This window comes from Symphodus melops (genome assembly GCF_947650265.1).
Source record: "Symphodus melops genome assembly, chromosome: 19".
NCBI lineage: Eukaryota > Metazoa > Chordata > Actinopteri > Labriformes > Labridae > Symphodus > Symphodus melops.
This window is the reverse complement of record NC_136709.1, coordinates 9751057-9778985: the sequence shown is the minus strand read 5'-3', so window position 1 is coordinate 9778985 and position 27929 is coordinate 9751057. Positions and strand designations below refer to the sequence as shown.

General features: G+C 39.2%; 2 protein-coding genes across 6 annotated transcripts; one reads left to right on the top strand and one right to left on the bottom strand.

Moving 5' to 3' along the window:
- Positions 1 to 2550: 2550 nt before the first annotated feature.
- On the bottom strand, positions 2551 to 18367 carry ccdc9b (coiled-coil domain containing 9B). 5 transcript variants are annotated; one of them, XM_079369115.1, is made up of 15 exons: positions 18141 to 18367; positions 15365 to 15472; positions 14771 to 14875; positions 14444 to 14599; positions 12994 to 13146; positions 10648 to 10704; positions 8649 to 8827; positions 6811 to 6860; positions 6652 to 6702; positions 6349 to 6445; positions 4986 to 5016; positions 4314 to 4893; positions 3716 to 3798; positions 3229 to 3292; positions 2551 to 2833 (listed from the first exon to the last, which is right to left on the bottom strand). In XM_079369115.1, the coding sequence occupies exons 1-14, from the start codon at positions 18150 to 18152 to the stop codon at positions 3278 to 3280; spliced, it is 1677 nt and encodes a 558-aa protein (XP_079225241.1). In that variant the 5' UTR covers positions 18153 to 18367; the 3' UTR covers positions 2551 to 2833; positions 3229 to 3277. The 5 variants fall into 5 exon arrangements, with proteins under 5 accessions (XP_079225241.1, XP_079225239.1, XP_079225240.1 ...); XM_079369113.1 differs by lacking the exon at positions 3229 to 3292; XM_079369114.1 differs by lacking the exon at positions 3229 to 3292 and having other exon boundaries at positions 8649 to 8824.
- An 8430-nt stretch (positions 18368 to 26797) lies between these two features.
- Positions 26798 to 27892, top strand: LOC306840063 (uncharacterized protein). The gene is made up of 6 exons (XM_079369097.1): positions 26798 to 26900; positions 27001 to 27021; positions 27114 to 27199; positions 27406 to 27466; positions 27567 to 27587; positions 27694 to 27892. Exons 1-6 carry the CDS (start codon positions 26806 to 26808, stop codon positions 27848 to 27850), a joined length of 441 nt encoding a protein of 146 aa, XP_079225223.1. The 5' UTR covers positions 26798 to 26805; the 3' UTR covers positions 27851 to 27892.
- Positions 27893 to 27929: the final 37 nt, after the last annotated feature.

Below are 27929 nucleotides of genomic sequence, written 5' to 3'. Positions count from 1 at the left end.
TTGGTTCATTCAGTTTATATTTGATGCAAATTACACAATTTTGGGGAATTGTGTAAAAAAACAACCATTTATTGTTTCCAAATTAAAATTCTTTAATTAATTCTGAAGTCAAAGATAACTTGAACTCCCTTGCATTGGTTTAATTTAGTGACAGTATTTTGGAGAATGGATTTAGACGAAAGCCTTTTCCCCCCAAACCGGTTCAAACTAAAAGGTTTATTATACGAAAAAGGATCTTAGGAGTTCTACTTTGCCTTCACCACATTGCTTCAAAGCTGGTTTGACCAAAAGTTGAATTCCCCCCCCCCCCCCCCCCAACGCTTTTGAAGTTTCTCTCTGCTGCAGAGTGCAGCTGACATAATCCTACACTGCACTTCAATCCTGTAACAGCCTACAGGAATTATTTCCATAAAATCAACACCCCCACTGTAGTGTGCTATTGCGTCAGACCCTTCAAACTATTAGCTAGCTTAGCACCAATGTGAACCAGGACAGTTTTGAACTGGGTTTTATAATATTAACTGCAGGGATCAAAAGCCTTTGAGCATGACAGAACATTTCATAAGAGTGGGAGTTTTCTATACTCACTGTGTACAGCAGGTCATAAGCTGTAAAGCCTCAGCGGCAGAAGGCTGCTGTAGAGGTATCCTCAGGAGGAGATAATTAAAATAGTGGCACCTTTGGGAGGTCCCACCTGTAGAGCTGGGAGGGGGCAGTTTCCAATGAAACAGGTCTGCAGAGAACTCATCCCAAATTAATCAAATGCACGAAGGCAGACTCATAGAATGTAGCTTTATGTCACATCTGCACTTATATAGCGGCAGTTGTTTTCTAGCAATATAATTCTCGGGATTCCTACATATTTGTGGTGTTATTGCATGTGCCTCTATCGTGAGAGGAGGGGAAGGTGACCGTGCATCAAACAAACGCCATCAAGAATAGTTTGAAACACAGACAAACTTTATTAACGTAAGCCTTCTTCTAAAATGTTGTACTCTAAACAAAGCTCTATTTTGCTAAGAGATAGTAAACAAAATCAGCACTCTAAAATTTGAAAGTTAGGATCAAAATTTGACAGTCATACACAGGCACTGAGTAATAATTCTTTCATAGGAGTGCATGTAAAAACATGAAGGTGAGCAGCAGACACCCAGGGGGCAAAAAGACGACCACAGGCCACTCTTAAATTTGACATTTAAGCAAAGTGATTATGCAGATGTCTTAATAACTAAACAAGGACACATGCTAGATGGTTGTAGGTCCTAGATTCATTTCATAAAATTGAATCCATGGGGTATTTAAATATTTCCATAATTTGGTACAAGGCCTCTTCAAACACGTAATCTATGTCAATGGCTGGGCAAGTGTCAGATCTTGTTGCTTGCCTCTGGGTTTACAGTGTTCTCCTTTAGATTTCTGATGGTTCAGATGTTATGTATCTAGAGTGAAATCTGATTGTGCCCTGCAGCTCAGAGAATATTTACTAATGCTCTCTACCTACGGTTACAGAAACTGTTTACTATGTAGTAGCATTGAGAAAAAAACAAAAACTTATTCGATGAGTTCTCATAGGCTTCTTAATGCAGTAGTCATTTGATACAAAGAATCTAAATTATTGATTGGCAATAAATTAAATTAAATCTGTGAATGTCATCTAGAAAAAAAAAAAACTGTAGCAATAATGCACTTGTTAGATTTGCTCAATCATTCCAAACATTCTTTTCTCCAAATGGAGAGGCAAATAAATAAAATGAATACTGACGCTGCACTGTTAGTACAGTACATTCAACACTGCTGTGTGTTACGATACAAACCATGACATAAACATACATATATTCAGTATTTGAAAAAGACAATATGCAAGGCACAAAAAACTTTCTATTCTAAGTGAGGAAGCTTTTCAAAAATATGTTGTATTTTAAACCTATAAAAGACAACGTCAGATAAACAAAAAGAGACTTTCTGCTGAATTCCAGTGTTTTGAATGTGAACTAAAGGCTGGCCCATATGGATGTGGATGACTGGTTTTTAACCTGCCATGTGTGTCGGCCCCACAGGGGCCAAAAGGTTGGAGGCTATTATGAACTTAAAATACAGGTTGTTCAAGAACAGTATGAAACATTTGTTTCGTTCTGGTTTAAATGTTACCACTAACAAATACAATTTGGCCATTAAAAAAAAAAACTCCTCCGCATAGGGCATAAGTACAAAACGTCTCAAATGTGCATATTAATCACGTTTCAATTTATGACTTTTAAAAGGCCTTTCACTGTTCCTTGAAGCAGTTCACAAATGATATCCACTCACCTTTAAAGAATACAGACTCTATTATAGGTCTGTCACTAATGTATCATCATAAAATACAGACTTCATTTCATTTTGAAAATACCTCTAAGGCAAATCAGCTTCTTAATCATTAGACTGTGGCTGAAGTTCATTTCAAGGGATACAAGGAATAACTGACAAGCTATCTAACTGATATGTACCTTGAAATGTAAACATTCAATGATATTGCACTCAAGTAGCATACCATCATTCTAATAGTGTGTCAGTACAGATACTCTTAAACTAATAAAGTGCTCAGACATCAAAATGTAAGCCGGGAAAATGTTTGCCATTCCTATGTCAAATTTTAAGGTTTTTAAAAACTTCTCCGAAGCAAAACTAAACCATGATTTCAAGAGTAAGCCATAACCAAGAGTTCTTAAAATAGCTATTGCAGGCAAAAGGATGCATCCAAACAAAAAGAGAAATGCTCTGAGTCCTGGTGATTTGGCTTTAGTATTCAAATACTGAAAGATGGCGATCAAACAATCTTCCCATGCTCTCTTGCCTGCAAAAGATTACAAAAAAAAAGAAAAGAAAGAGAAAGACACACAAGAGTATTAAATACAACTAGTGCCTTCAAACTATTAACATTTTTAATCGCGATTAATCACTAAATAGATACTTATTTTGCAATAACAAACTAAAATCGATGGGCTTTTATTTTAAATTTTGTTCTGTCTTAAGCTGAGAGTACTTCACATGTTTGTAACAAAGGACCTTCTGGTTGAGCGAAGGTTATGGCATTTACTTAATCTTTGAAAAAGGAACTAAAGAGGACGGTAACAAAAGTGAAATGTTTGAGGTCGATATTACTTTTGACTTGTCAGCTGAGCTGTCTGAGAGTTCAGCTGACAAGTGACAGCTCACTCTGCAAGTGAAATGAGACATTCAAAAACGCACCGGGTCGTTCTTTTCCGTCACTGTGACTACAGGTAGACACTGCGAAGGCTTATCCACGGTGCGCCTAAAGGGACAAAATTGCATGTGATTAATCGCGATAAAAAGAATGCATTAAGTAATCGCTAAGAACCAGTTAATGCTGACAGTTACAACTGATTCCTGTTCCATAAGTCACGTAGTCATCCTATGAATCAAGGGCCTACTACCTCGCTTTTCAAAATGGATGATCTACACAGGCAGTTAAAACAGTACCTTATCATGCTGCTTCAGCAGTGCATGAGAAGAAAATGCATTCTCTCATGAGACTATTTCTCCTGCACTCCAACAAGTCGCAGAGGTGGTGACGGTACTTAAAACGAAATTAAATATTACGGCATTGCATTGCAGATGTACTGCCCGTCTTTCTCTAGCTCTTTATCCATTTAACTCATCATCCATTTACACAATTATCGATTCTCTCATTCTTTTTCCTGTCTCTCACACTGACCTTGTCGCTGCTGGTGGAGTGTGTTGGGTGCGTTTCTCCTGACTCCAGGCTCAGGACAGACAGACTTGAGTCTATACGTTCCTCTTTGCAAGAAAACAGACATTATTTTAGGTTGGTATCATCCAAGAGTTCAGTCATAAAATGAAATAAAGGGATAGTTCAGTAATTTGAAAGTTGGCTTGTCTGAGGTACTTGCCAATAGTACAGTCAGTATATTAGCCCCAGGAGATGTCTATCAGCATGGCCCTTTTAAGAAGAGACTGGCGCACCTAATGTACATGGTTGCAGACAGGGTCTTTTTTTATTTGTAATTTAGTTCCTTTAAATAAAACCAGAGCTAAAACATTACTGAGGTAAATGAATACTATTCTGAGACAATTCTAGTTGTTTTACTTTAGCTTTAGCAAGGTACTTTGTGTTGGAACTACTTTGGCATACTACATCAAGTTCTTCCACCTGTAGTTGCTAAATGAACTGGTGCAAATGACCATGTCTGCTTAGTCGTATGGCCTCGCTCCTGTAAAGGCAATCCTGCTGCTCAAACAAAACAAACAAAAAAAGAACTATCCCTTTTCAAGCCATTATATGTATTTCAAACCTGTGTTTGTGTTGCCCTTGGCAAGCTCTACAGGCAGGACACAGCTCTCCTGTAAAGAGGCACAAGATTTTTCTGGGGAAGGGGAGCTGGTAGCTGAGGGGAGAGTGGTGTCTTTTTTTGTACATTTAGTTTCAGGGGCCTTCTGCTGGGGAAGAGAAGACAGACGACCTTCTTGATGCTGAGGACTTCCATCATCCTGCTTGATACTTTCAAGAGGCTGCTGAGGTCCCTGCACTTTATGTTTCTGTTTTCTAGGTGAGGAAGCTTTTAAAGAGCCCAGACTTCTTGATTCTGAGCCAACAGAGTCCTGAGAGCCTGACTGCCTTGTATGAGACGCCGAGATGAGCTCCTCTGAAAAGCGTACTTTCTTCTCCAAACCTCGAGGGGACGACACCTCTGCCTTCCCCGGAGTGGAGGTGTCTTCTCTCAGGATTGCAGCGGCCACTTCCTCAGATGTACTTATTGAATATGTGCTAGGGGATAGTTTCATTTTTAACTCCTGATCCTTTTGATCCTCAACTTCGGCATCTGTTAGAGCGTCAAGCTCCTCCAGGAATTCCTCTAACGTTGTGTCAGGAGTCTGGTGGATGAGATGAGAAAACAATCTGGTGTTTTTTTCTTTCTTTAGTTACGTTTATAAACCAATTCATACACACAAGTTTGATATCTTACCTGTGAGATGTCTTCTTCATTTCCTTGCCATCTAAAAAAATATTCAACAACTTTAATCAAAAACTGTTCTGTAACAATATTGAAATTGTTTTATTTGATTCTGCTTTCTGTCAATTACAATAAATAACACAAAGTTGTCCCAATAAAAACAGTTGTTGATTTGGAAATATTTACTCTCTTGTCCAATGCTGACTTATAAATACAGTAACTATCAAGATGAGGCTGTTAGACAGTTAGCTTAGCTTAGCATAGGAATGGGAAACGGGGGAGACAGCTAGCTAGGCTCCTTCAAATGGTGTTGAGTAAAAACAATTAGGAAAGTTGGTGTAACAGGCCTAATAGCCCTTCAAATAACACCCACAAAACATGTTCCCCATTAAACCTTGGGTTAAAATATATGTAATTACACCAGTTTAACCAGTACATAGAATTATGTACATAAAACATTTACCTTTAAAAGAGCCAGGTTAAGATGTTTAAAGTCATTATGCTAAGCTAAGCTAACCAGCTGCTAGCTGTAACTTTAGCTTTATGCTAGAGAAAGGTAAATAGGAAAACTGTATCAGTATCAAATAAGAATTTATAAAATATAGAAAATCCATGATTAACAATGAGCTGCAGCACAGCCAAAAGTGACTTCAATCAGATTTTTTTCGGCTCCTATGTGACCCAGATTTTATGACAGTGTGAACAGTGAAAGTCACATCCAATCTGATCTGAAATTAGATTTGGGCCACTTACATAGGTGGACTCCCACATGAGTCTGTTACAGGTCATACAAAAAAACCCAATTGTGAACAACCAAACAGACCAAATCAGATCTGAGCAAAAGAAATCCAAATTGAATTCAGGCTTTCAATGTGAACGCAGCCAAGTGGCTAAGCTACATCTAGCTTTAGGTCTGGGAAGTGGCCTGTGTGGATTGCCACTTTCTACACTGTGATGCATCAGCAGCTAATACCAAAGCACGCCCCGTCCCCATACCCCATCCACCAGATACACACATGCTGTAAAAGATCCTCTGGAACGGAAAAATATAATACTGAAAGACTATAATCCTGCACTTCCAGGTCATTGGCCTTGTAGTTTTTTTAAATTTATGAGTATCAACGCTTATGTAACAACACATCCTGCTCGCTCCCTGACGAACAGCACAGTAACTTGTTTCAAACAGAGGAGGAGCTGAAAGACAATAAAGAATCTTGTGTGATCTGAAAGAAGCCTTCTGGGTGATTGAGTAAGCTTATAAAACCTTAGAATCAAGTCTCATGATATTCAGGGTAATTTGTCAATTGAAGAACAGTTTTGCAAACATCTGAAGGTCTTCTGAAATCGGTTATTGAGATGTTCTGCTGTAACTGACCTCCGAGCTCTCCCAGTCAGACGATCGATTCCTTTTGCTTTACTGCTCATCACTGGCACATTCTTGGCTCCTTTATCTTTGTTCTTCTTATCATGACCTAGGACAAATAAAAACTGAAAATTCAAGTCACAATTGTTGCATTTTACTTTTAAAAAAACGCTGTGAAAATGATTTTTTTGAAATAATTTCTCAGGTCATAAATAAAAATCTATATTTAAAACTAATTAATTATGTTATTTTATCTCTCAAATAAGCTTTTTAATTATGTTTAAAATGAACAAAATGTCAATAGTTGTTGGACACCTCTTGAGTCAGCACCTGCCCTTGACTGTCCTCTTCTAGCATTTCGCCCCCCTGGAATATTGAAACATTTTTTAAATATAAAAAAAAAAAAAAAAAAAAAGGTGAAAAGTACAAGACGTAATATGTTCCTAACATTCATTCTCAGAGACTGTGTCTCACCTCTGCTTGAAAGCCCCCAGTCCCTGTCAGGGAGGGTTTTGCTTGAAAACCTAAAAGTGAAAAATAGTTTTACTTTAGACAGAAACACAAAATGATCAAAGGGAGTTATTCATGTCAAATTTATCACTTTTATTTCTGATGACATAATAGCTCATCAACACCCACATCTAGAAGCTCTTTTGACATTTAAGTACCCTCATGGTTTGATAAAAATGAGCCAAAAATATGAGAATTTGCAGAATCAGGAAGAGATTTTGCTCCATGAGTCACATCCTTGCGTTTAACAGCCAGTGATACAATCTAAATTGTTGAATCAAAAACACATTTCCTCTCCTATTCTTACTCCAGGGTCTTGTTTAAGCCTCACCAAATAAGGTAAGGAATTCCATCCCTTAACCCACGTTAAAAATAACTGCTCCTCCTTTGTCTCTTTAGGTTTTGATGCTTCCTTAAACAGCACAATTATTTGCTCTGCAGCTTGGTCCCTCGTACTACAGGCGCTTTGGTTTGAAATCTATCCCAAACATCAAATACATGTGCTTTTGCATTTATCTGCAGCAAGTTAAAGGTGCCACAGTAAAGAGAAGAAAATAGAAGTTTAGACTTCCTTGATTAACTTTCTATTGAAACTAAATAAAACTTAGAGTCGATGTTGATGACTATAAGGCTTGGACTCTATTCAAGGTATTACATACTAATCATGTTTTGTTTTGTATCCATGAATCTGCTGATGTTACGTGTTATTTTAAAATGTGTGCATGTGCAAGCTTCTAGATTGCAAGCTTCTATTTACTATAATCCTCAAAGGATCACACTTTTAAATGTGAGGAAACATATCAAGCTATACAATTAAAACTACAATACATGCTGTTTGTATACAACCATCTTTAAAGTAATCAAATTGTGATGCAATCATTTAGCAACATCCTGTGACTTTATTCCATGACTCCTGATCATGTGGTCCAAAACCTCATCCAATGGATTTTTTCTGCTCAATAATCTTACGAGACAAAAAAAAAGTCCTTAAGGTCATAATGTTTCTTATCTACATGAGCACCAAAACTGAATCAAGCTTTTCACAAAGCTTAAAACAAGAAGATCAAGGAGAGGAAGAAACTAATCGGTGATAGCTCAAAAAAAGGACTAGCCAATAAATGTGCTAGCCAGACAGACATCATACAAATGAAGTTACTATTTATACTAAAACTATAGAATAATTTAAAAAATATATGATTATAAGGGCTGTAATGACTTTTTCAAAATAATTGTATTTACTTTCTTTGTTTGATTAAGGGATTGATGCCCATTTAAGCAGAAATAGCTAGCAAAGCTCTGTTTCTCTTGTTTCTCTAAAGCTGGATATTAGAATTATTAACAAATTAATGAATTAAACACTCCTAAATGCTCCTGTGAGGAGTTTTAGCTGGTTATTTTGAGATTTATATTGATGTCTCTTTATGACCAAAAACCTCATGTAATGAAAAAAGAAAAAAAGAAACCTTGTGTCTCTTCACAGGAGAGCTGTGTCCAGCCTGTAGAGCTTTCCAAGGGCAACATAAGCAAGACAAACACAGTTTCATGCTATGCGTTTGTAGTCTATACCCTGCATTCAATCTTTAAGCTATGCTAAGCTTTACTGCTCACCTGTTGGCATATAGGCATGAGAACGTGACAAAGGTTTTCATACTGAATCAGCAAATAAAAGCGTTTAATCATATTTTCACGAATCAAACTGTTAGTATGCTGCATATAGTATGCATTAACTTACCATTATTTTTATTTTAATGTGTGCAATTTAAGCAGATTAAGACATGCCTTAGGAGGCTCAGAAGTCTTACATGTTCTCAGTTTTGTCCATGTCCCACGCCCGTCTCCACTGGCCCTTGGCATTTTTGTGGCGTGCCACTCTCTCCCTGTCGATCTTCTCGCGCTCTTTCTTCCACCGCAGATACTCCTCCTGCTCTTCTTTCGATGTGGGGATATTGAGATCTGTGCAGGCCTGCGGGCTCTCAGGCTCCTCAGCAAACACAAATCAGGCCAGTGTATTTATGCATTATAATAACAGACATTCTTAGTGTGGATTTAAATCATGTTACTATCCATATTCTTGTTTGTAAATTTGGTTATAGTATTTTGTATATGTGTATATTTCTGATATGGCATCTGCAGGCTTGCTCCAACAGTATTCTGTTGTACTTGTAAAGTGGCAATAGAGATATCTTATCTAATGAAACTCTGGCATTAAAGCATAAGTACATTAAACAGCTATATCACTCAGTGTCACATTGTAATCTATCTGATGGATCACTCTGCCCACAAATGAGAGCAGAAGCCTCACATTAACACACGGAGAATACAAAGAGAGAAAAACTTCAGGAGGAAAACCACACTGCTGAGAAATGTATTTTCCGGAGGTTTTGGACACTTTGTCACTTTGTGTCAAACAGCACAGTGATGGTGAGAAACTATGACGGGAGATGTTTTCCACTCACGTTTGGACCAATCACCGCTAAGTAAACATGTTGCCTTCAGGTGTACGGTTATTGGTGAGCAAGTCATCTTAGCTAATTCCTCTGTTTTCCATCTCCTTTCCCCTCCCTCTCCTCTGGCCCCCCTGGAGGACGTCAGAGGTCACAAGGGAGAGTCCATCCGCATGTTCCAACAGGCTGTGAACTGATGTCACCCTGGCTGCACTGCTAATTAGCACTTTTCAACTTTTCACCTCCGTGAGGCCTCAGAGGGAGGCTGTTTGGTAGCAAAGCAGGTGATGGTGATATGACACAGTAAAGCTGAGAGAGAGCAGGACCTGGTCTCAGACTGTGCATAATACCTTAGTCATGATCTGATATTACTGCGATAAGAATGTTGCGATTCTGTTTATTGGCATTTATTTTAAACTGCCAATTTAATGAATAAATGGTTACATGTGTGTTTCTAATAAGATGCCAAGGCTGTTCATCTCACTTCATTACATTTTATTGCAGCAATATGAATGTGAAGCTATCAGACTGAAACTGTCACAAGAGAATGCCATGAATGCTGCCTGAAAGTCAATTCATATTTAAATCTTCTCTGTCCATCTCAACTGTTTAATCAAGTCTGAGGTAATGGGACCACCATTTTAAAATATATTTATTTATTTTATTTTATTTTTTTTATTTTTTTGGGGGGGGGATCTTCTTGCCTTTATTAGATAAGACAGCTGCAGAGAAACAGGAAATGTTGAGAGGAGAAAGTAGGGAATTACATGCGGACATGGACGGCTGAACTGCTTTCACTCCCCTGAATAATCGCTGCTTTGGGACAGATATTGCGAGAAGAGCTTTACAGATGATTTGTTAACCAAAACAGCTAACAAAGCCTGGAGCTGCGACACTCACCCCTCACACAACACCTCATAAAAACGCACGAGCTACAGAGCAGGCTCGGGACAGAGGGGCATGAACAGCATCACTTGTCATGTGGTGTATTCCACGGGCCTTTGAAGGCCCCGCGTGCGCACAAGTCTGTTTATCGCACACTTCATCTGTGAGACAGCTCTGAGCGACTCCAGCAATGTTTACACGTGAGCCAGCGAGAGGCAGATGGGGACAGTGCGTGCAATGTGCTGTGTGCTGTCTGCGTGTTTTTGTTGATGGTCAGTATGCATTTCTCTGTAGATTTGTGTGCAAAGACTGTCATATGGAAACTTTGTTTTTCACATTTGTTCCCAGTAGTGACTCATGTGATCATACTGAGCTGGACACCCAGCAACTTGACAAATGAGTTATCTCCGATCCTGACCGGTACATTTTAGAGGACAATTCACATGTTAATATGTTGTGTGTGCACTGTTACCTGGCATTGCTCCTCAAGATTCTCCTCAGTGTGCTTCTGCCATTGTTTCACATCATCCTGTCAGAGAAAAAAACAAACAGTATTAGCACCACAACAACAACAGGGCTGACACTGCAACTTGTTATGAGCTAATCAAAAATGGTTGTAAAGAGTCACATTATTGCTGCCATAAACAGTAAAAGCAAATCAAGCAAGACCACACACTCGTCTGTTGGATTAAGAGGCCAACACTGCCCCCTACTGGACTAATGGTGCTACAGTGTAACTTGGCGCCTGTGGTTTCTGTTTTAAAGGATCACTGTGCAATGAGGTTACCAAAACAGAGCGTGCACTTCAGATCAGACTTAAAACAGGTTGTAAAATCAAACCCATTTCATTACAGGTGTGGTGGTGGTGGTGGGGGGGGGGGGGGGGGGGGGGGGTTGGGGAGTGTGTGAATTTTTGTTTCAGTGATATCTATAAGTGCGGTGATTGGCTTCCATGAACACAGCGGATCAAGTCATGTTGCCTTTAACGGCAACACTTGAATGAGCAGCCGAAGGGGGAAAAAGAAAATAAACACTGGACAGAAAGCTCTTTCTCACCTACAGACAACGCACACATTGATACATACACTCCCCGACCCACACATGACATGAATGCTGGCTGGCTCGTACACAAACACAAAAGACCCTTGACTACCTAGTTTCTTTTCTTCTTCCTCATCTCATTTCTTCCTCCTCTCTGTCTCTGACCCTTCCATGGCAACTCGCCAAGCTGTCACTCTGGCAGCATAATGAGCCTTTTCAGAGTGAGAAGGCAGTTGAATGTTAATTAGATTAAATCAGTCCTTTTCGGGATGGTGGGAATGGGGAAACAATCCTGCCGGAGGAGAGCAGACCACTTAAGGTTTCAGTGAGGGGAAACGGAGGCTGGAAACAGACGGTGGGCTGCCAGGAGAGCCTCCCCTACTCTGCCCCTCCCATATTCCCCCCCCCCAACCCCCCCATTCTCCTTCCCTCGACTGTTCCCATCCCCTGTCTCTCCCTCTCTTGGGTGTAAAGTGACAGTCTAGTCATGGGGTTACAATCTGCCTGGGATGTTGTCAAATAACCACACCCCTGTCACGGACTCATTTTATTTATTTCCACACACCCGATGACTCGATAAAAATATGTTAGAGGCTCGGCAAAAAAACATAACAGGTTGTAATTCATCATGAACCTTCTCCCAGCAAATACTCCTCTAACGCTTGCCAGACATATCCATGACACTGTCTCTCTCATAAAGCATGTCAAGTGATAATGGTTATGTAAACAGCGTCCACGTGGAAAAAGAGCAGGTCTCTTGGATTCAAAGACGACTGGTGCGCCGGAGCACTGGCTTCTTTTTCAAGTGCTGATTCAGCGCACAAGGTAAATAAATGAGGTATAAACCAAGCAGGCCAGAAATAAATGCAAGAGACCATCAAGTCCAGCTTTAGCTGACGCGGGCTAGAGGGCAGCAGTCAGTGTATCAGCCAATCAGAGGCAGAAACAAATGTTTACACAAAGCCGACATTGCTTTCCTGTCTATACTGTAGACAAGACTGTGTTTATAGTGCAGAGGATCAGCTGTCTGTGTATCAGCTCATTAATTAAGGCTCTCTTTTCTGTCTGAGTGCATGGGTGAATATGAGTGAGTGTGTGTGTGTGTGTGTGTGTGTGTGTGCGCGTGTGCTTGACTGAGTCAGAGCAGCTGTTTCAGAGTTTCAGCATACCCAGGGGGCCTAAGGTCAGTGACAGTGCAGCATTTCACAGGCCGACCAGGGGCACTGCATGTTTGTTTCTGCTTGTCTGCATTAAACATGTAACGTGAGCCACATAGAATTTAGATAACAACAGGGCATTTCGTTGAGAGAAGACTTGACAGCATCTTTCCTGGTGCTAGTGGGACTCTGTACAGCCGGTATCACACACCAGAAGTCGTCTCTATTTGGAGGTTGAACAATTATTATGTTGATATAACTACAAAATCAATAAATACAATCAGATGGGTGAAGGATGGCACTTAAATAAAAAACTAACAAAAGCCCTTCAAAGATTGATTTTGTTAATATTTGGTTTGGCAGAGCATCTACTCAACCAACTGCTCTGCTGGCAGCCCCCTCTCTAATCCCAAAACCAGTCAGTCACAGCTCCAGCCCACCTCCTGTCCACAAACCATTGTGCTTCATCACTGGATGGGTGTGGCCAGCCAACATGTCTGACATCTATGTAAAACACATCGGGGCTGCAGCACCAGAGAGTGAACAAAGAGGGGAGGGAGGCTGGAGGTTGCATGCTGAAGCATATGATCACTGGAGTGTTCAGAGTGTCTGATTCAGACCTGTGCGGCTGCTGCCTCTCTCTTGGTCATGTGAGGCGGCTGCTTCCCCCTCCCCGCTGACACCACACGCCTCGCCTGTCCATCATCTGTGGGGCTCTTCACGTCCTCAGGGCCTGGCCTCTTCTCTGGTCTCTCGCTCACCACCCTCTTACCCTGGAGAGACAGTCAGTGATATAGACAGTATCAAAACTGTTCATTGCAACATTTCTGATATAAAATAAATTATTCTACCAATCACAGCTTGGCATTATTAGCCATAAAGCAGTGTGTCTATTTGAAAACTTAGAGTCTATGGGTCAGCCACCACACCTAGTCTGTCTTCATAAAATACTGTATTTAAATATAAACAAATGTCTCTTATCCAGATGTCTTCTCTGGCACCACATGCAAATAAATAGTATTAAAATGTTCACTAAATCATACATAAGTATATGCCAGCTTTTAGCTCAAAGCATCTTCCTGAGCTAAAAACAAATGGGCAAACGACAGTACCTTGGAGGCTAGCTCCAACTGAGCGTTTATCCCCATATACTATATATAATATGCTATATACCCAACTGTACAGAAAAACAAACAACATAGTACAAAACAAACACAGGGTGTGATGTTTGCATTAGAGATGTTCCATTCCTACAGTAAACACATTTCCCTGTTGATTAAACAGAGATGTAAGTTCTAGTCAACTAGCCTAAAGGTTAGAAAAACACTCAGAAAATTCTAAATTGTGATTACAAACCGTTTATCACATTATTCGATAATCTAAATTCATGGCTTTTTAAACACCACTGTCTGCATTACTCTGTGGGTAAACAATGTCAAATTAGTTTGCCAAGTGAGGCTAATGTTGGCAGCGCTAACACCCCAGGCCTACGGTGCTAATTACAGGGTAACATCCACATGCAAGTGCTGAATGTGGACCCATTGCTCTGATCCAGAGGTTACGCGCCAGTTTGACACAGCCTACATTCCAGATGTCACCTATCCATTGTGCTGGTTTACATCCAGGTAGTAGAGCAGCGAGTGCATGCCCACTACTGGAGCTACTAATGGAGGGGCTCCATCACAGCTTAGACATCACATTTAACCATCATTAGGAGCCTATAACAATACCATTTTGACATCCCTTATATACATAACTACTACCGTTAAATTATTATAATATACTACATCAAGGCTGATTGATTTGCATAATTGCATAATTTTGGATGGAGCCACTGATCCTGTAGCCCCTGTAGGAGCTCAAACTGTTTTTGTTTACCTGTTGTTGTCTTCTTGGGCCATTGCACTTATTCTCTACCTCAAATTAATTTATACTAATACAACGACATTGCTTTGAACTTCTTGTAAATCTTGATTGTAATGATTCATTTTATTTTATTTTTGGTGATTTATTTAGAGCAGTAACACTACACTTTACTTTGAATGCAAATCTCGACTGCAAAGTATTTACCTTTTTGCCAGCCATGGTGACCATAATCTGCTTCCTGTGGCCTTGGCCAGCAGCCTGCGGTGGGGCTTCTCCCTCCCTGTCAGGCTCGGACTCCTGTGGTTCTTTTGGAGCTGGCAAACCACCGCTGAATTGTTTTGTCACAACCACGCGATTATCCTGTGAACCAATGAAAACAACTTTATTAAATATGCATCGTATTTATCATGAAATAAGCATCATAAGCATTTGTTCCAAATAAAGGATTAAGAGAAGCAAAAAGGGCAGCTCTCGGAAACGACAGGTATTATTTCAGTTCTGAAGTCCGGCACCTTGCGCTGAAAAACTTACAATGGTGGACTTGCTGATTGTGATGGTGAGATCATCAGCTTTGCTCTTGCGGGTCTGCAAGACCAATCCTTCCTCTTCTGCCATTTTCTTATCCTCCTCCACCTCCTACATGAAACTCAAAGGAAACAATCAACTCACGAGGGAGCCTGAAAGAGCTGCAGTTTCTTCAAGAGAGGAGAAAACTTGACTGATATTAAGATCATGATTATTTAACACAATTACTCACTGATTGAACAACCTCTGAATCAAATACATTTATTAAACTTCCACATGATTTATTAAACTCCTAAAACGGACATTGTGAACACTTTAAAAATATTATTGAAAATAAACAACAACAAAATAAATTATCATAAATAAATTAATAGAAGTAAATTGGTTGTGTTTTTAAAGTAGTGCTCATGTAATCTCCAAAATATTTGACAAAACCTTTAGACAAAATCAGTATAACATGCTATGCAGCGCAACAGTTTAATCTTGATTTTCTTGTTTTCATGGCTGTCAGACGCATAAAAATAAAATTGTAACTGAAAGTGGATCATTTTCCCCGGCCCTTATACTAAAGATTTTCTGCCTGCAAGCACTTGTCCTTACCTTGTACCTTCTCATGAGGGCTTCATTCTTCCTGCGTAAAGCCTCGATTTTCTTGTCCAGCTCCAGGTCCCTCTCATGATCCCTCTTGGGCATCACGTCACTGGGGGTCTGTGAAGAGACAAATCAGGAAAAAAATTGTTGTTATTTTTTAGCCTAAATTGAGACAAAATGTGTTGGTATTAAAAAAAAAAGTAGGAAAGGTTGTCAAATTGTAGAAACATTAGCGCATTTACAAAAAACGTTACTTTCATAACAATGTTATATTATAATGGTAAAAATCTGATCAGACATTGTTTACAGATTCTCTGTACATGATACGTTTGGGTGGTACCAAAATAAGTGACGTACTCGGAGACTATTTCAATTTCTTTAAAACTTATGAAATACATACATAACGTATGTCATACACAGCATAGAAAAATTCAATTAAATGTGAGGAAAGAAATAGAAAAGAAATGCCCCAGCATGTCCCCACCACTGCATGTGCTATAACAACACACACCACTTACACATCCACCACAGATGGAGCATTCATTACACAGCTCAGTTACACAGGGAGAACGCATATGCAGAGCATCCTAAACATCCCAATGTGGTCAGCACGGCATGACTGCGTACTGAAAATGAATGTGTGCTCTCATGGAACAGCAGCTAAGGTGTGTGCTAACATTTCCGTTCAGGACAATCTCACACCACTTTATTGTACCAACTGCTAACAGCTTCAAGAGAGCTGCTGATTTGAAACATGTAAATGTAGATTCAAAATAGACGAGATGAGGATAATATTTCAGGATTATAATGGGAGGGCATTACTCCAGCGGGGATCTCATTTCCTCTAGCCTGCAGTAACTTAATGTTGTTTTCACATGTGAGACATGTAAGATGTGATAGGAAAGGTGACATGAGATTGTAAGACCCTATTTGCTTTCTTGCTGAGTGTTTAAAGAATTTCATCAAAAATCATCTACAAACAAGAAACACTCAGCCTGTTAGCTTAGATTAGCATACATCACTATGAACACGTTTTGTTCCTGTAAAGTAGCCAGGTATTGGAAATGTGCACATCACAGAGAAAGCAGAGTTCACGTGTTGTTTGTGAGATCTGACAAGATGCCAGCTTCAGACTACAGCTTGCTGTGTCATGATATCGGACATGCAAACAGGAAAGTAGTATCCTTCTTCTAATCAAACTCTTAGCGAGACAGTTTATAAGACTAACTCAAATATGTCATGGAGACGACTGGAGCACCGTCTTCATATAAGAGCACGGTAATCTTCCAAAGACACACGCTTCAGTCAATGAGATGATACTAAGAGGAAAAATCATTTCTACTCTGAAGCAAACTGCTTCTTCGCCGACAACTTGTAGTCCACGCTTGAGGATGTCAAGAAATGGTAAATTTCAAGAGGAATCATTTATCATCACTCTTGGATTTATAACATGAAGTAGATAACGTGTGCTAAAACTTTTAGAATACACGCTCAGAGTCTCGTGTTTGACGTTTGTTTTTGTTTTATCGCGCACCTGCTGCAGCAGAGAGATGCATTTCTCTCCATGTCGTCAGAGAAATTTGATTCAGCAGTGCTCTGATAATACTGAATGAAGACGTAAGACATGAAAAAAAAGAAAAAAGAGCTCTCGTCTCAATCAGCTTTCTCGGTTTCTTAAAAAAACAAACAAAAATATACCAAGGCGTCATCTGTTCTTCTTCACAGCCGAGGAGATGTGACGACGACGCCTTCAAAACAGAAAAGTTGTCAAATGCTGCTCGTCGAAGCTGTGAAGAAAGCGTCACATTCTCCACGCTCTGAGCTGTTTTGGAGGGGCCCGACCATCTTGACGGATGCATGGAGGAGATGTGCCAAAGTGAGTCAGTCATCCTCTGTTTCCTCAGAGACGACGAGCGAGTAAAGGCTGTTTGTAGATGATAAAACCATAACAGAAAGATGACTCACGGCCGGGGAGCGCACAAAGAGCAGCTCAGTGACACTGCAAGGAATTCTTTCAAGCTATTTCCCGTTGTCGCTGTTATTATGCCTGCAAGGATCAGCTGCGACTGAGATGTTGTTGGAGTGTAAAAGGTCAAACTTATAGTTTGTTTGTTTTTTTCTGAGAGAGGTTAAACATTTGCTCAAAAGTCATGTGTTAGCATTGACTATAGGTATATCACAGGCAGCTGCGTCAAACATGCAAAGACATAGTAAGCAGTAGAAAAGTTGTGACTCACTCAGAGAGAGTACAGAGCACAGCAAGCTGGAAAGCAGCTACCTCACAGCTTCCAGTTGTCAGGGTATCCAAACACAACAGACCATGAGGACATACCACCAAGAATAGGCGCAAGGGAGAGACACGCTGCCGACTCTGAATCTCAGCAAAACCAATTTCGTAAACAGAAGAACGCCGGTCTCTATGAACCAAAGTGGGGGGACACTTTCCCCTTGGGTTGAGCAGTCCAGATCTGTGATTGTGCAGCGGAGAAACCCTGAAAACACACAGTGGCGTTGTTGGTCTGCCAGCCATGCCCGGACAGGCAGGCAGGCAGAGGGGAGGAGGAGGGGGCCTTGCAGAGAGAAAGCTGCCAAAGCGTCCTCTCTACCCAGCGTTCCTGCCCACCTACAGCAGCTCCGGGAGGGAGGGAGAGAGCAGAGACAACATAAATGCTGCATGTAGCCCCAGCTAAATCTGCGACAGAGCTAGGAGAGGAAGAGGGGGAAGCGAACACCGGAGAGTGTGGGATGAGAAAGAGGGGACAGAAAGGGAGAGGAAGGCACTCACAGGTCTCTCCATGTCAGCGGAGGGAGCTGGGCTGGGTCCAGGCGCGAGGCAGCCGAGGCAGCAGAGAAGGCTGCCTGGAGTCGCTGATCATGCCTCGATTACAATGAGCCAAGTTGGGCAAGCAGCCAAGACGTCCAACAAATACACAGTGCTCCCCTGTTAACGGATTTCACAGCACCCATCCACTCCTGCTCTTCCCCTCTCTCTCTCTCTCTCTCACCCTCCCACCCTCCTGAACATATGCTCTCTCACTCCCTCTCGCCCTCTTTAAAGCACTTGCTCTTTCCCCCTCCTCACTTATCCTCTGCTCAAAGCATGCTAGTTATATTATGTCACCACCCTACAAACACACAATGCAAAATGTTCAGCTGAGTACAACTATTACTTTACTATAGAATCTGAGAAAAAGGGTTTGTTACAAATGTATATTTATCGTGTTCTTGTCAGTTTTACTAAATGAATTCTGTCACTACACACTTTTTCTACATCACCCATTTACATAGGAAAATATTAAATTGAAAGAATGATGATAGCTCTCATATAATTATCTGAAATGTGATTATATTAATGTAGACTTTTGCCAATTGGTGCTTATCTAAAATAATCTTGGTTTGTAATTTTCGCCAATATTTAAAGGTTTCCACCTTTCTACACAGTTAAGATGTAAAATATTCAGTTTTCAATATTATTATAGTTGTGTGTATTGAGTATCTTAGGCCAATCTTTTGTGAGTGTGTGTGTGTGTGTGTGTTTGTATGTGGGGGGGGGGGGGGGGGGTAGTAGAATAATTGATAAACATGAAATCCAAACATCATAAATGAGATGCACGTTTTGTTTGTTCCCACTGTGGTTTCAACAGCTGCGTCTCCTAAAAGCTGCAGGCTACATGTTTAGAGTACTAAAGAAGCTCCCTACAGACTGGAAGGAGGGGGATCTGGGGGATGCCTGAATTTCCCATAATTCTTCATGCATGGCGTGCTACCTTTGCCAGAGCCAAGTCTGAGAGCTAATGAAATGCAGCAAACAGGCAGTCCAGCAGACAAATGTCTCAGACATCAAGGAGTGCAGAAGAAGCAAGGTCAAACATGAGATACTGAGTCAGCGCTCCTCAATTTCCAGAGTATTTTGGAAACAATCACAACTTTGAAAGTTAACAATCTGGGCTTCTTTTTTAACCAATCAGAACCACATATCTTACATTGGACATGGATCAAGCCTGCAGAAGACAAGAGCTCAAAACCTTTCAGCCTACAAGTTATTCTTGAATTCCTGTAAGACATTACTTGAAAATGTTTGTGTTTGATGTTAAGTGGGCCGCTAACATGTTATAAGTCTAAACCATTGTACTAGCTGGTCAAATAAGCAGCTGACATTTGACCTTTTGATTAGGCCTATGTGCTACATCTTCACCTGAAGGCCTTTATATGTATGAACTTGTTATTGGGGCAATTTGAAGTAAGTGGTAGTTAAAAATGTAGTATAACAACTTAAAGGTCATCCGTTTTTTTTTTCCAATGATTAAAAACAAGAATTTACAGGCAGGTTACAGGACGCTGAAAGTGATTCTATTCAGCAAAGTGGTTAGCTTTAGACGTTACTGCACATTATAGCTAAGACTTGTGTTGTATTGTAATCTTCAGGTCTTTTATCATTGCTCAGTTTGACTTGAATATGACCTGTATTAAGTGCCACAGTTAGACTCAGATTGATATAGTTTTTGTGTTGAAAAAATATAGCTTTCTTAGAGAAGGGCTGGTTATGTTTTACTTACAAGACATATAGGCTTATTGACATCATTGTTATTCAATTGATTTTTAGTTTGCAATATTACGAGATTCCTTTCATCCATTTCTACTCAGTCATTACTTTGAAAGCCAACAAAGAAGTGGGCTTAAGAAACAGGTGAAAAAACAGCTGCACATTTTTATTTTTATTTTTGGTTGTTAAGTTTGTTCATCTTAATCTTTGATTAATGATATTGACCAATAGATAGATGCAAAGTAAATGAGTATTATACTGACCTCCACATCAGCTGGGCTCACCGTCACCAAGCTAGGAGTAAGAACAAACTGTGATTTTATATCATGTCCACCAGGCGGCGCCACATTATTTCTCCTCAGGTACCTCCGACTCAAAAAAAAAAAAGTAGCAGCTACAGCACACGTAATTCATAACAGAAATGTCTTCTTAATGTTGCTTAGAAAATCAAGATGATCAATATTGTTGACAAAGCCCTCTCAAATCCTCTCACAGGGTTTGTCCCTGAGCTTTCGATCATGTCATTGAGGTCCACAGCATTGTATTTAAACCGTAGACTAGACTTTAGGTCTACACAATGATTTAAACTTAAACTCTGATGACAATCAAATTCTAGTTTTAAAAGAATGAAATAGGCTAAATGTTTTAACACATTTAGAACTGATCATTTGAAAGACTTGACTTCCAAATAGGCCTACTATAAATCCAAAATAAGGAGTGAACATTATCTTAAGTCGAATCCTATTGACGATTTTAATGTATTAAACAATATTGCTGAGAACTTGAAATAATAATAAAAACCAAAAATTGTAAGTCAAACAATGTGGGTTTAGTTTTACAGCATTCACATGTAACTACTGTTGTGTCGATGTTTTGTCCAGTTGGAGAATCAGATGAATCATGTCAGCCTTCATTTGTTTCTGGTGGCCTCACTTTAAAATTCCCATGATCTCTTCTCACCAGTAGTCACATAAGCCTTTAATTACTCGTATATGGTTCTTTTTTTAAGTTGTATCTAAATAAACACATGACATGAGAATTTTTTTTCGTAAATCTAAACGGTGCACATTTTGACCTTTTTGGAAAAGCTGAAACTTTTAAACAAGACAAATTCAAATGTACATGTTTTATTTTTATTTTTTTTACCAAAGTGAATATGACGTGATGATTTGCATAAAATCAAACCCTACGTTTGATCATGCTCAGATAAAAATGAGGCATTGCCTAGCATGATACACACGTTATTACATTAATCTAAAATTCTTTGTGGTTTTTTAATGTGGAAGCCATGACGGAGGGTAAGGTTAAAAATACATAATTACAACATTTCCAAAAGCCTACACATTTTCTGGTCACCTTTCAAATTCCTCTTCACCCGTACTGATCTACATCGGTTTGTTTTCTTCCTGTTCACAACAGGTGACACTGACACAGATTTCAGGTTGTTTGAATGAAAGCCACAATAACAGGTGTGTCTTTGAGTTGTGAAGGGTGTAATTATTTTGAAGGTGGTTGTACTGCTATTGTAGTTTTAATTGACTGTAATTGGGTGTTAACAAATTCATATGTACACCTGCGACATTAATGAACCCAATTGTTCATTTACACACAGCACCACTGTGAAGCTCAAATGAGGCACATAGTTCCACTTTAATACAGAACATTTTACTCAAGTTTTTCATTTGATACTGAAAGTGTTTTGTTTTTTTCAGATGGATGTGTTGGATTACAGCTCAGAGCCAAATCTGTATCTGTTTTTATTCATAGTATGATCTCTGTGGAGAGCAAGATTTTACATGAAAAGAGTGTTCAGAGACAATTGAGCCATGTCACTGATCAATTAAAGTGTAAACACACCCTCAATAATTTACAGTTGAAGTTCAATGGGAACTGTTTGTTTCAGGACATAAAGTAGTATAACTGGTTATGAAGAAAGGCAAAAATAGGCCAATAACTGAAACTTGGATCTTCCGTCTGTATCACACCATCGATGTTGCAGAAATAGACCTTTGTATTTTAAAAAAAAAGCACAGCTTTCAATCTTGAAATACAACAAAATAATAAAATGAAAATGAAGCATTAACACCAAAGTTATTCTCTCTCTCTTATGCACACTTTACAATAAAGAGCTGGTCTAGACTGTATTTTGTTTTGTAAGAGCAAGCACTTTTGTTACATTCGATTACAAACATCTTCCCAAACTTTATGGGTCTAAAGATGGGTGAAGGCTGATGTAGAAAGAGAGAAAGACATGGGGACACGCAAACAGGGCAACACTATCACTGTGTTTCATTCGTATAGCACAAATGTACGCTCAAGGCAACAGCAAAGCACCAAACCTTAAAAAAAGTTGTCTCAGGACACATGCCATTGGTATTTGTAGTTATAGCTCTTTGTTATATTAGTGTCTTGTTATGTTTCTCAATCAAAACACAATTAAAATATAGTTGTGAATGGCACAGCATTTATTGAACTAAAGGCTTGTAGTGCATTGTAGCCACTTTATGGTTACACCCCTGTTCTAAGATGCCAGTAAAGGTCATTCTTTATATGTTTTGATGTGAAGCTGTCACTTGCATCCATGGAAAACAACACCACCACTCCTTTCCTGGTCACACCCAAACATTTTCTGTGCTGAGACATTCGTACATTTTTAGTTGTAAACATAAAGTGTGCTTGTAGCAAACACACCGACATTCTCCATCTCACGGCTCTCTATAAATACGGTCTAAACATGCACAATCCGACACACACATTTCTGACTTCTGCATCAAATAAGTAGTTACTATAGTTGGCTTTACTGCTGACAATGTAATGATGTAACTTATAATGATGTTCACTTTCTTGTTTTTTCCGTTAGGGAAGAATTCCACTGCCCATCTAAACAAGACAAAATGTCTAAGTCTCTAAAATATTGTTTACATTTTGTGTCCATTGCAGAATTCTAGAGGAAACAAAGTTAAATTGTATCTTATTCTGGCACAATGAACATACAACGCTCCAGGACAGTATTCCCCAAGACCACATTATCTGCTGCAACTGTTACCTGGTCAAGTACAGCACATTTTCAAAAGAGTATATACTGTATGTCGAAGTTCAGATTTTTTATTGGAATGACTTTGGAGTCTTGGTCCTCAAATACAATGCTTTCTGTCACAGGTGACGAGGTAATTTTTTTTTACTTCATATTTTTGTGAATGTGTGACTCCCAGCATGTAAACATGTTCACTTATAAATCTGTTTCACTCTCATAAAAGGACAAGAAACATTCAAGGAGCTCAGAGTCAGACACAGATTCAGACGGAGTAAGACATCTTTCCTTTACCTTCAAAGAGCTTCGCACAGTTTGATTTGTTTCTGTTACCTTAAAGAACTGTTGTTTTCTTTTACAGGGAGGAGGACAGTGTAAGACGGTAGGAGTTTTAAAGACGCTTAGATAAAAACTATACAGCCTAATGCTTTGTTGGTTTTTGTTTCTTTAAAAAAGGCTAATAATTCTTTTGTTTTTCAGGGTGGAAGATGGAAGAAATGTTGCAAAAAAGGTGAAAAAGGAAAAAAAGAGAAGAGACCAGGGAAAATCTGGGGATCATAGGAGTGGACACCAAGGTGGCGGTGGTGGTTGTCATGGGAGAGGTGGACATAATAAATATTTATCATCTGTCTTTAAAATAAATGACAATCCTCTGAGATTGATATGATATATTTTGAATGATATACATGTCTAATAAACTAATCATAAATGTAACTTCAGTTAGAGACTATAAATCACCCCAGATGAAAAGGACAGGATCACAAATAAAAGCACTTTACAGGGAACATGTTGCTGCAGCTTTTGCAATAATTATTTCAGCCATAACAGCCTCAACATGAAGCAGGCATATTTGGAGAAGCCCAAACGGTTTCCGACAGAAAATGTGATCGTGTTGATACAAAGAAGAGATAAGATACACTTTATTGATCATCCATTTGGAGATTAGCAGACATTGAAGGGCGAAGGTGATCAAACAATGATAAAATGTAACATTAAAAACATGCGGACAAATAAGAAAAATAGAAAAAATGTAGTTCAATGAAACAAATATTCAGTGACATTGAGGTATTGTGTTAAAAATGTTAAAGTTTTAAAGAATATTAAACAACCGCAGCATCAAACACAAGTATTTCTGATTGAATAATACACTGGGCAAGTTTTCTTTCTTTAAGAAACACAACCTGAGCCAGCATTATATATTATAAATTAACTTTTATCTAGCTCATTTAAAAAAACACATCACACATCCATACTAACAAATGATAATAATTTCCTATCTTAAACAGAGAAGGATGTATGATGAAGGCTACAGGCTACAATGGTGAATTCATGAAATACCAATGGTCTACATGTATTTTTTATTATCTCCTATAATGAGGGATACATTTAGTGCTGAAGATGATGTTTGAAACCACACAAACCTGTGAGTGTTTGAATATTTGAGAGCCTGGTGTGCCTTGGTTCAGGGGATTTATTTAGCGATTGCATTGAGCCTGATTCTCAACCAAACAAAGGGGCAAATGTCCCTGAGGTGGCTGAAGGGGTAGACTCGTCATAAAAAAGGCCCTCTTGTTTAACCCTCTTTGAGTTTGAGTGTTCAAATCCAAAAACTTCTCTTTTAAGCAACAAAGAATCAACATTTCCTCCACTACTTGGTTGTTTAGCTCGTTCAATACCACAGAATTTGAGTGTAGAAACATTGTGGGAGAGTTCTGTGAAATATGTCGATATTTAGGCTTCTGCTGTCATGGTTACAAATGTCACCTCTGTGTTCTGAGATTCTTGTTTTCAGAGGTGGTTTCTGAGTCGTTTTGCCAACATAAGCCAGGCCATATGGGCACTTGGGATTAAAGGTCACATGTTTTTTGCAGCATATGATAACACTCTTAATATCAAACGTGTATCCTGTGCGTGGGAGATTGACCGTTGAAATGATGCATGTTAAGTTACACTGGGGGCCGTTGCCAAGAAGCACAGACTGTAAAAAGCGGGGCGCAGTTCGTGCTGGAAGGTGAGCCCTTATCAACAGGTTTCTCAGGTTCGGTGGCGGTGAAGTACAACATTCGAGTGCTGGATCAGCGTCAAAAATGTGCCAGTGTTTTTGGATAAAACCGGATTTTGGATAAGACTTCAACGGCGCTTCCTCTAATACGTCTCTCTTTCCCTGCTTTACATGTCATAATGACAGTTTCTCCTGATGGTCCCATCATGTACTTCCAGTTATTCTGGGAACACTGCTGGATTTGTTCATGTCTGATTAAAGGCTGAGGGCTTGAAACCTTACATGTGGCGATAAATCCAATCAAATGTTAGTTGGAGCAGCTTTTGGGGAGTTAGTCTTTACTCTACTATTCGGACTCTTTTGCGTGCCGTTTGATATTTTTGAATGAAACACATTACCTAAAGTGCTCAGCCATTCAGCAGATCAAGTCACTCAGTCGATCTGGTCCAACAACAATACAGTCCGACAACAACACAAATACAACAACAGGTGGCACAGTGCATCCTCAAAAAGAGCATCCAAAGAGAGCCGACAGAAAAGAAAAAATGTCATAAACACATTGTTGAAATAAATCTTCTTGAATATTGGAGCCCTGCAGTGTGCGAGTCATCTTTTCCTTTGTTTTCAATGACATTTTTGCTTGACTTAGCATCTGCTTGATCGTTGTTCATGTGAGATCAGCTGACTTGAAGATGAGATCTACATCAGGCTTGGAGGCAGCAACATTTCACAAGGTTAACTGTTGACAGGCCATCCCTGCTAACACCAGTTAGAGAATTGTACAAAAAAAAAATGTCCTTCCCAAATCCCCTTCCCATCCATAGACGTTACTATCGAGCAACCTCCAGTATCAGTGCAATGTAAATATACATGTGTAAAATAATCATGATTAAGAGTCATTGAAATTCGATGTTTGTTTTGAAGTGGAGCTTTCAATCACTTTCATGAAGACAAACTCTCTTATCTGGACACTCCCAAATCTATCCTGTTCTGCAACTATCAAACCGTCACGTTTCTTGGGTGTATCAAATAACACATCATCATTGTTTTTCTCACGGGCACTCTATAAATAAAGTTACAAAACACCCATCAGGGAGTCTTTTTGATTTCTGCACCAGGTATGTAGTTTGTATTGCTGCTTTTGACTGCAAAAAATGAAGGATTTCATACTGTAAGACCTCTTTTTTTTAACTTTCAGTTAAACGATCTTCCAGCACCAACAAGTCAAAATGAGTAAGTCTCTACTATTGTCATGTGTTGACAGTTTGTGTTTTAATTGTTTTTGTTGCAGAATTCCGAATAAGAATGTAACCGCTGTATATCTTCAGGCCAACATTACTGCGCCTTCTACAATGTAGTTATAATGCGTCCTCTTCATTCCACATAAACATGTTCACCCGTTTCTTTTACTTTGTCATTTCAAGCACATTTTGAAAAAAGTATGTCAAGTGTTGAACTAAATATCAACGTTTAGGATAATAGCATCTTTCTTTTTTTAAAAGTTTAGCTCCATTGTGTGTGTACTTTGAACTTTATTAAAGACTGTTGAGAACGGAAAGTAACTGTTATTAAGAGTTCAGAAGTAAAAGAGGGCCATGATCAATATTTCATAAAGGGAGATACACTTCTGCTCTATGTATATGGTAATCACACAAATACAGATATCTGTACAAAAAAATGTGTTTCAAGGACTTTGGTTTCCTGCACTATAAATACAACAAGTGGTAATGGTTGGATCTGTAATAATGATCGCGAATTTTATTTTAAATTGAAAAACAAAACTGAATTTTACCTTTTTTGTGCACATCACAGGCTGCGATAAGGAGGTGAGTCATTTTGATTATTTGACATTGATTGTCACACAGCATATCAACATGGTAATTCATTGGTGGTTTTATTCTAATAAAAGGATAAGAAAAAAATCTCAGAGGACGATAGCTGTTCTGAAACGGACACCGAGTCAGACGGAGTAAGTCAACTTTTATCTACTTAAAGTTTCCTCTCTATTTTTACGACGCACAATCGCTTTGCAGCCCTGTTGTAATAACTTTCCTTTTATTGTTATACAGTGTGGAGGAAGGCGTAAGGCGGTAAGAGTGTGACATGATTTAAATAAACATGAAACCTGAAGCTCTGTACTTTTAAGAAGTTGTGCCAATCATTCTTCATGTTTGTTTCAAAGGAGGGGAAGAGGAGGAAGAGGAGGAGGAGACGAAGTGGGGACAAAAAAGGGGGATGTGGAGGGGACGATCGGAGAGGAAAACATGGTAGGTTAATCATGGTGTGATGATTATTATATTCGAATGATGAAAAAAAATCTGTCCACTTTTAATTGTTAATTTGACTTTTTTTTTTTTTTGTCGTTCCATCACTGGCTGCGAAGGGGTGAGTGATTTTGGTATTTTACGTTGTGTTATGTATCAAACACAGAACATAAACATGGTAACACATGAAGTGGTTTCATTCACATAAAAGGGTGGGAAAAAAGGCTCAGACGACGAAAGCTGTTCTGAAACGGACTCCGAGTCAGACGGAGTAAGTCAACTTTTATCTACTTAAAGTTTTCTCTCTATTTTTACGACGCACAATCGCTTTGCAGCCCTGTTGTGATAACTTTCCTTTTCTTGTTATACAGTGTGGAGGAAGGCGTAAAACGGTAAGCGTTTTAAATTAATTCTAATTATTCAAACTATAAGCTGCATCCCAAAATTCAGTGTTGTAAAAAAAAATGTGCTGGTCCTTTTTTATTTGATGGTTTGCAGGATAAAAGACGAAAAAAGCGTGGAGGAAGATGTGGGGGTGGAAGAGACAAGCAGGGAGGACGCCGTGAGGGTCGTGGTGGAGGTGGAGGTGGAGGTGGATGTAAATAAATGGATGATGATTAATATCATCAATGAAAATCCCTGTGAGGATCATTAATTAAAAAAAAAACTGATCTGTAATAAACGAAAGTCATTGCAAAGCGAGACTAGTTGCTTGTTTTTTTTCATGTTCGTAG

Coding starts and splice junctions, on each gene's coding strand:
- ccdc9b (XM_079369113.1), bottom strand. Junction 6,861..8,648: donor ATGGACAAAACTGAGAACAT/GTAAGACTTCTG, acceptor TTTCACTTTTAG/GTTTTCAAGCAAAACCCTCC. Junction 6,446..6,651: donor GGCAGGTGCTGACTCAAGAG/GTGTCCAACAAC, acceptor TATTTGTCCTAG/GTCATGATAAGAAGAACAAA.
- LOC306840063 (XM_079369097.1), top strand. CDS start 26,806: ATGGTAATTCATTGGTGGTTTTATTCTAATAAAAGGATAAGAAAAAAA. Junction 26,901..27,000: donor CGGACACCGAGTCAGACGGA/GTAAGTCAACTT, acceptor ATTGTTATACAG/TGTGGAGGAAGGCGTAAGGC. Junction 27,200..27,405: donor GATCGGAGAGGAAAACATGG/TAGGTTAATCAT, acceptor ATTCACATAAAA/GGGTGGGAAAAAAGGCTCAG.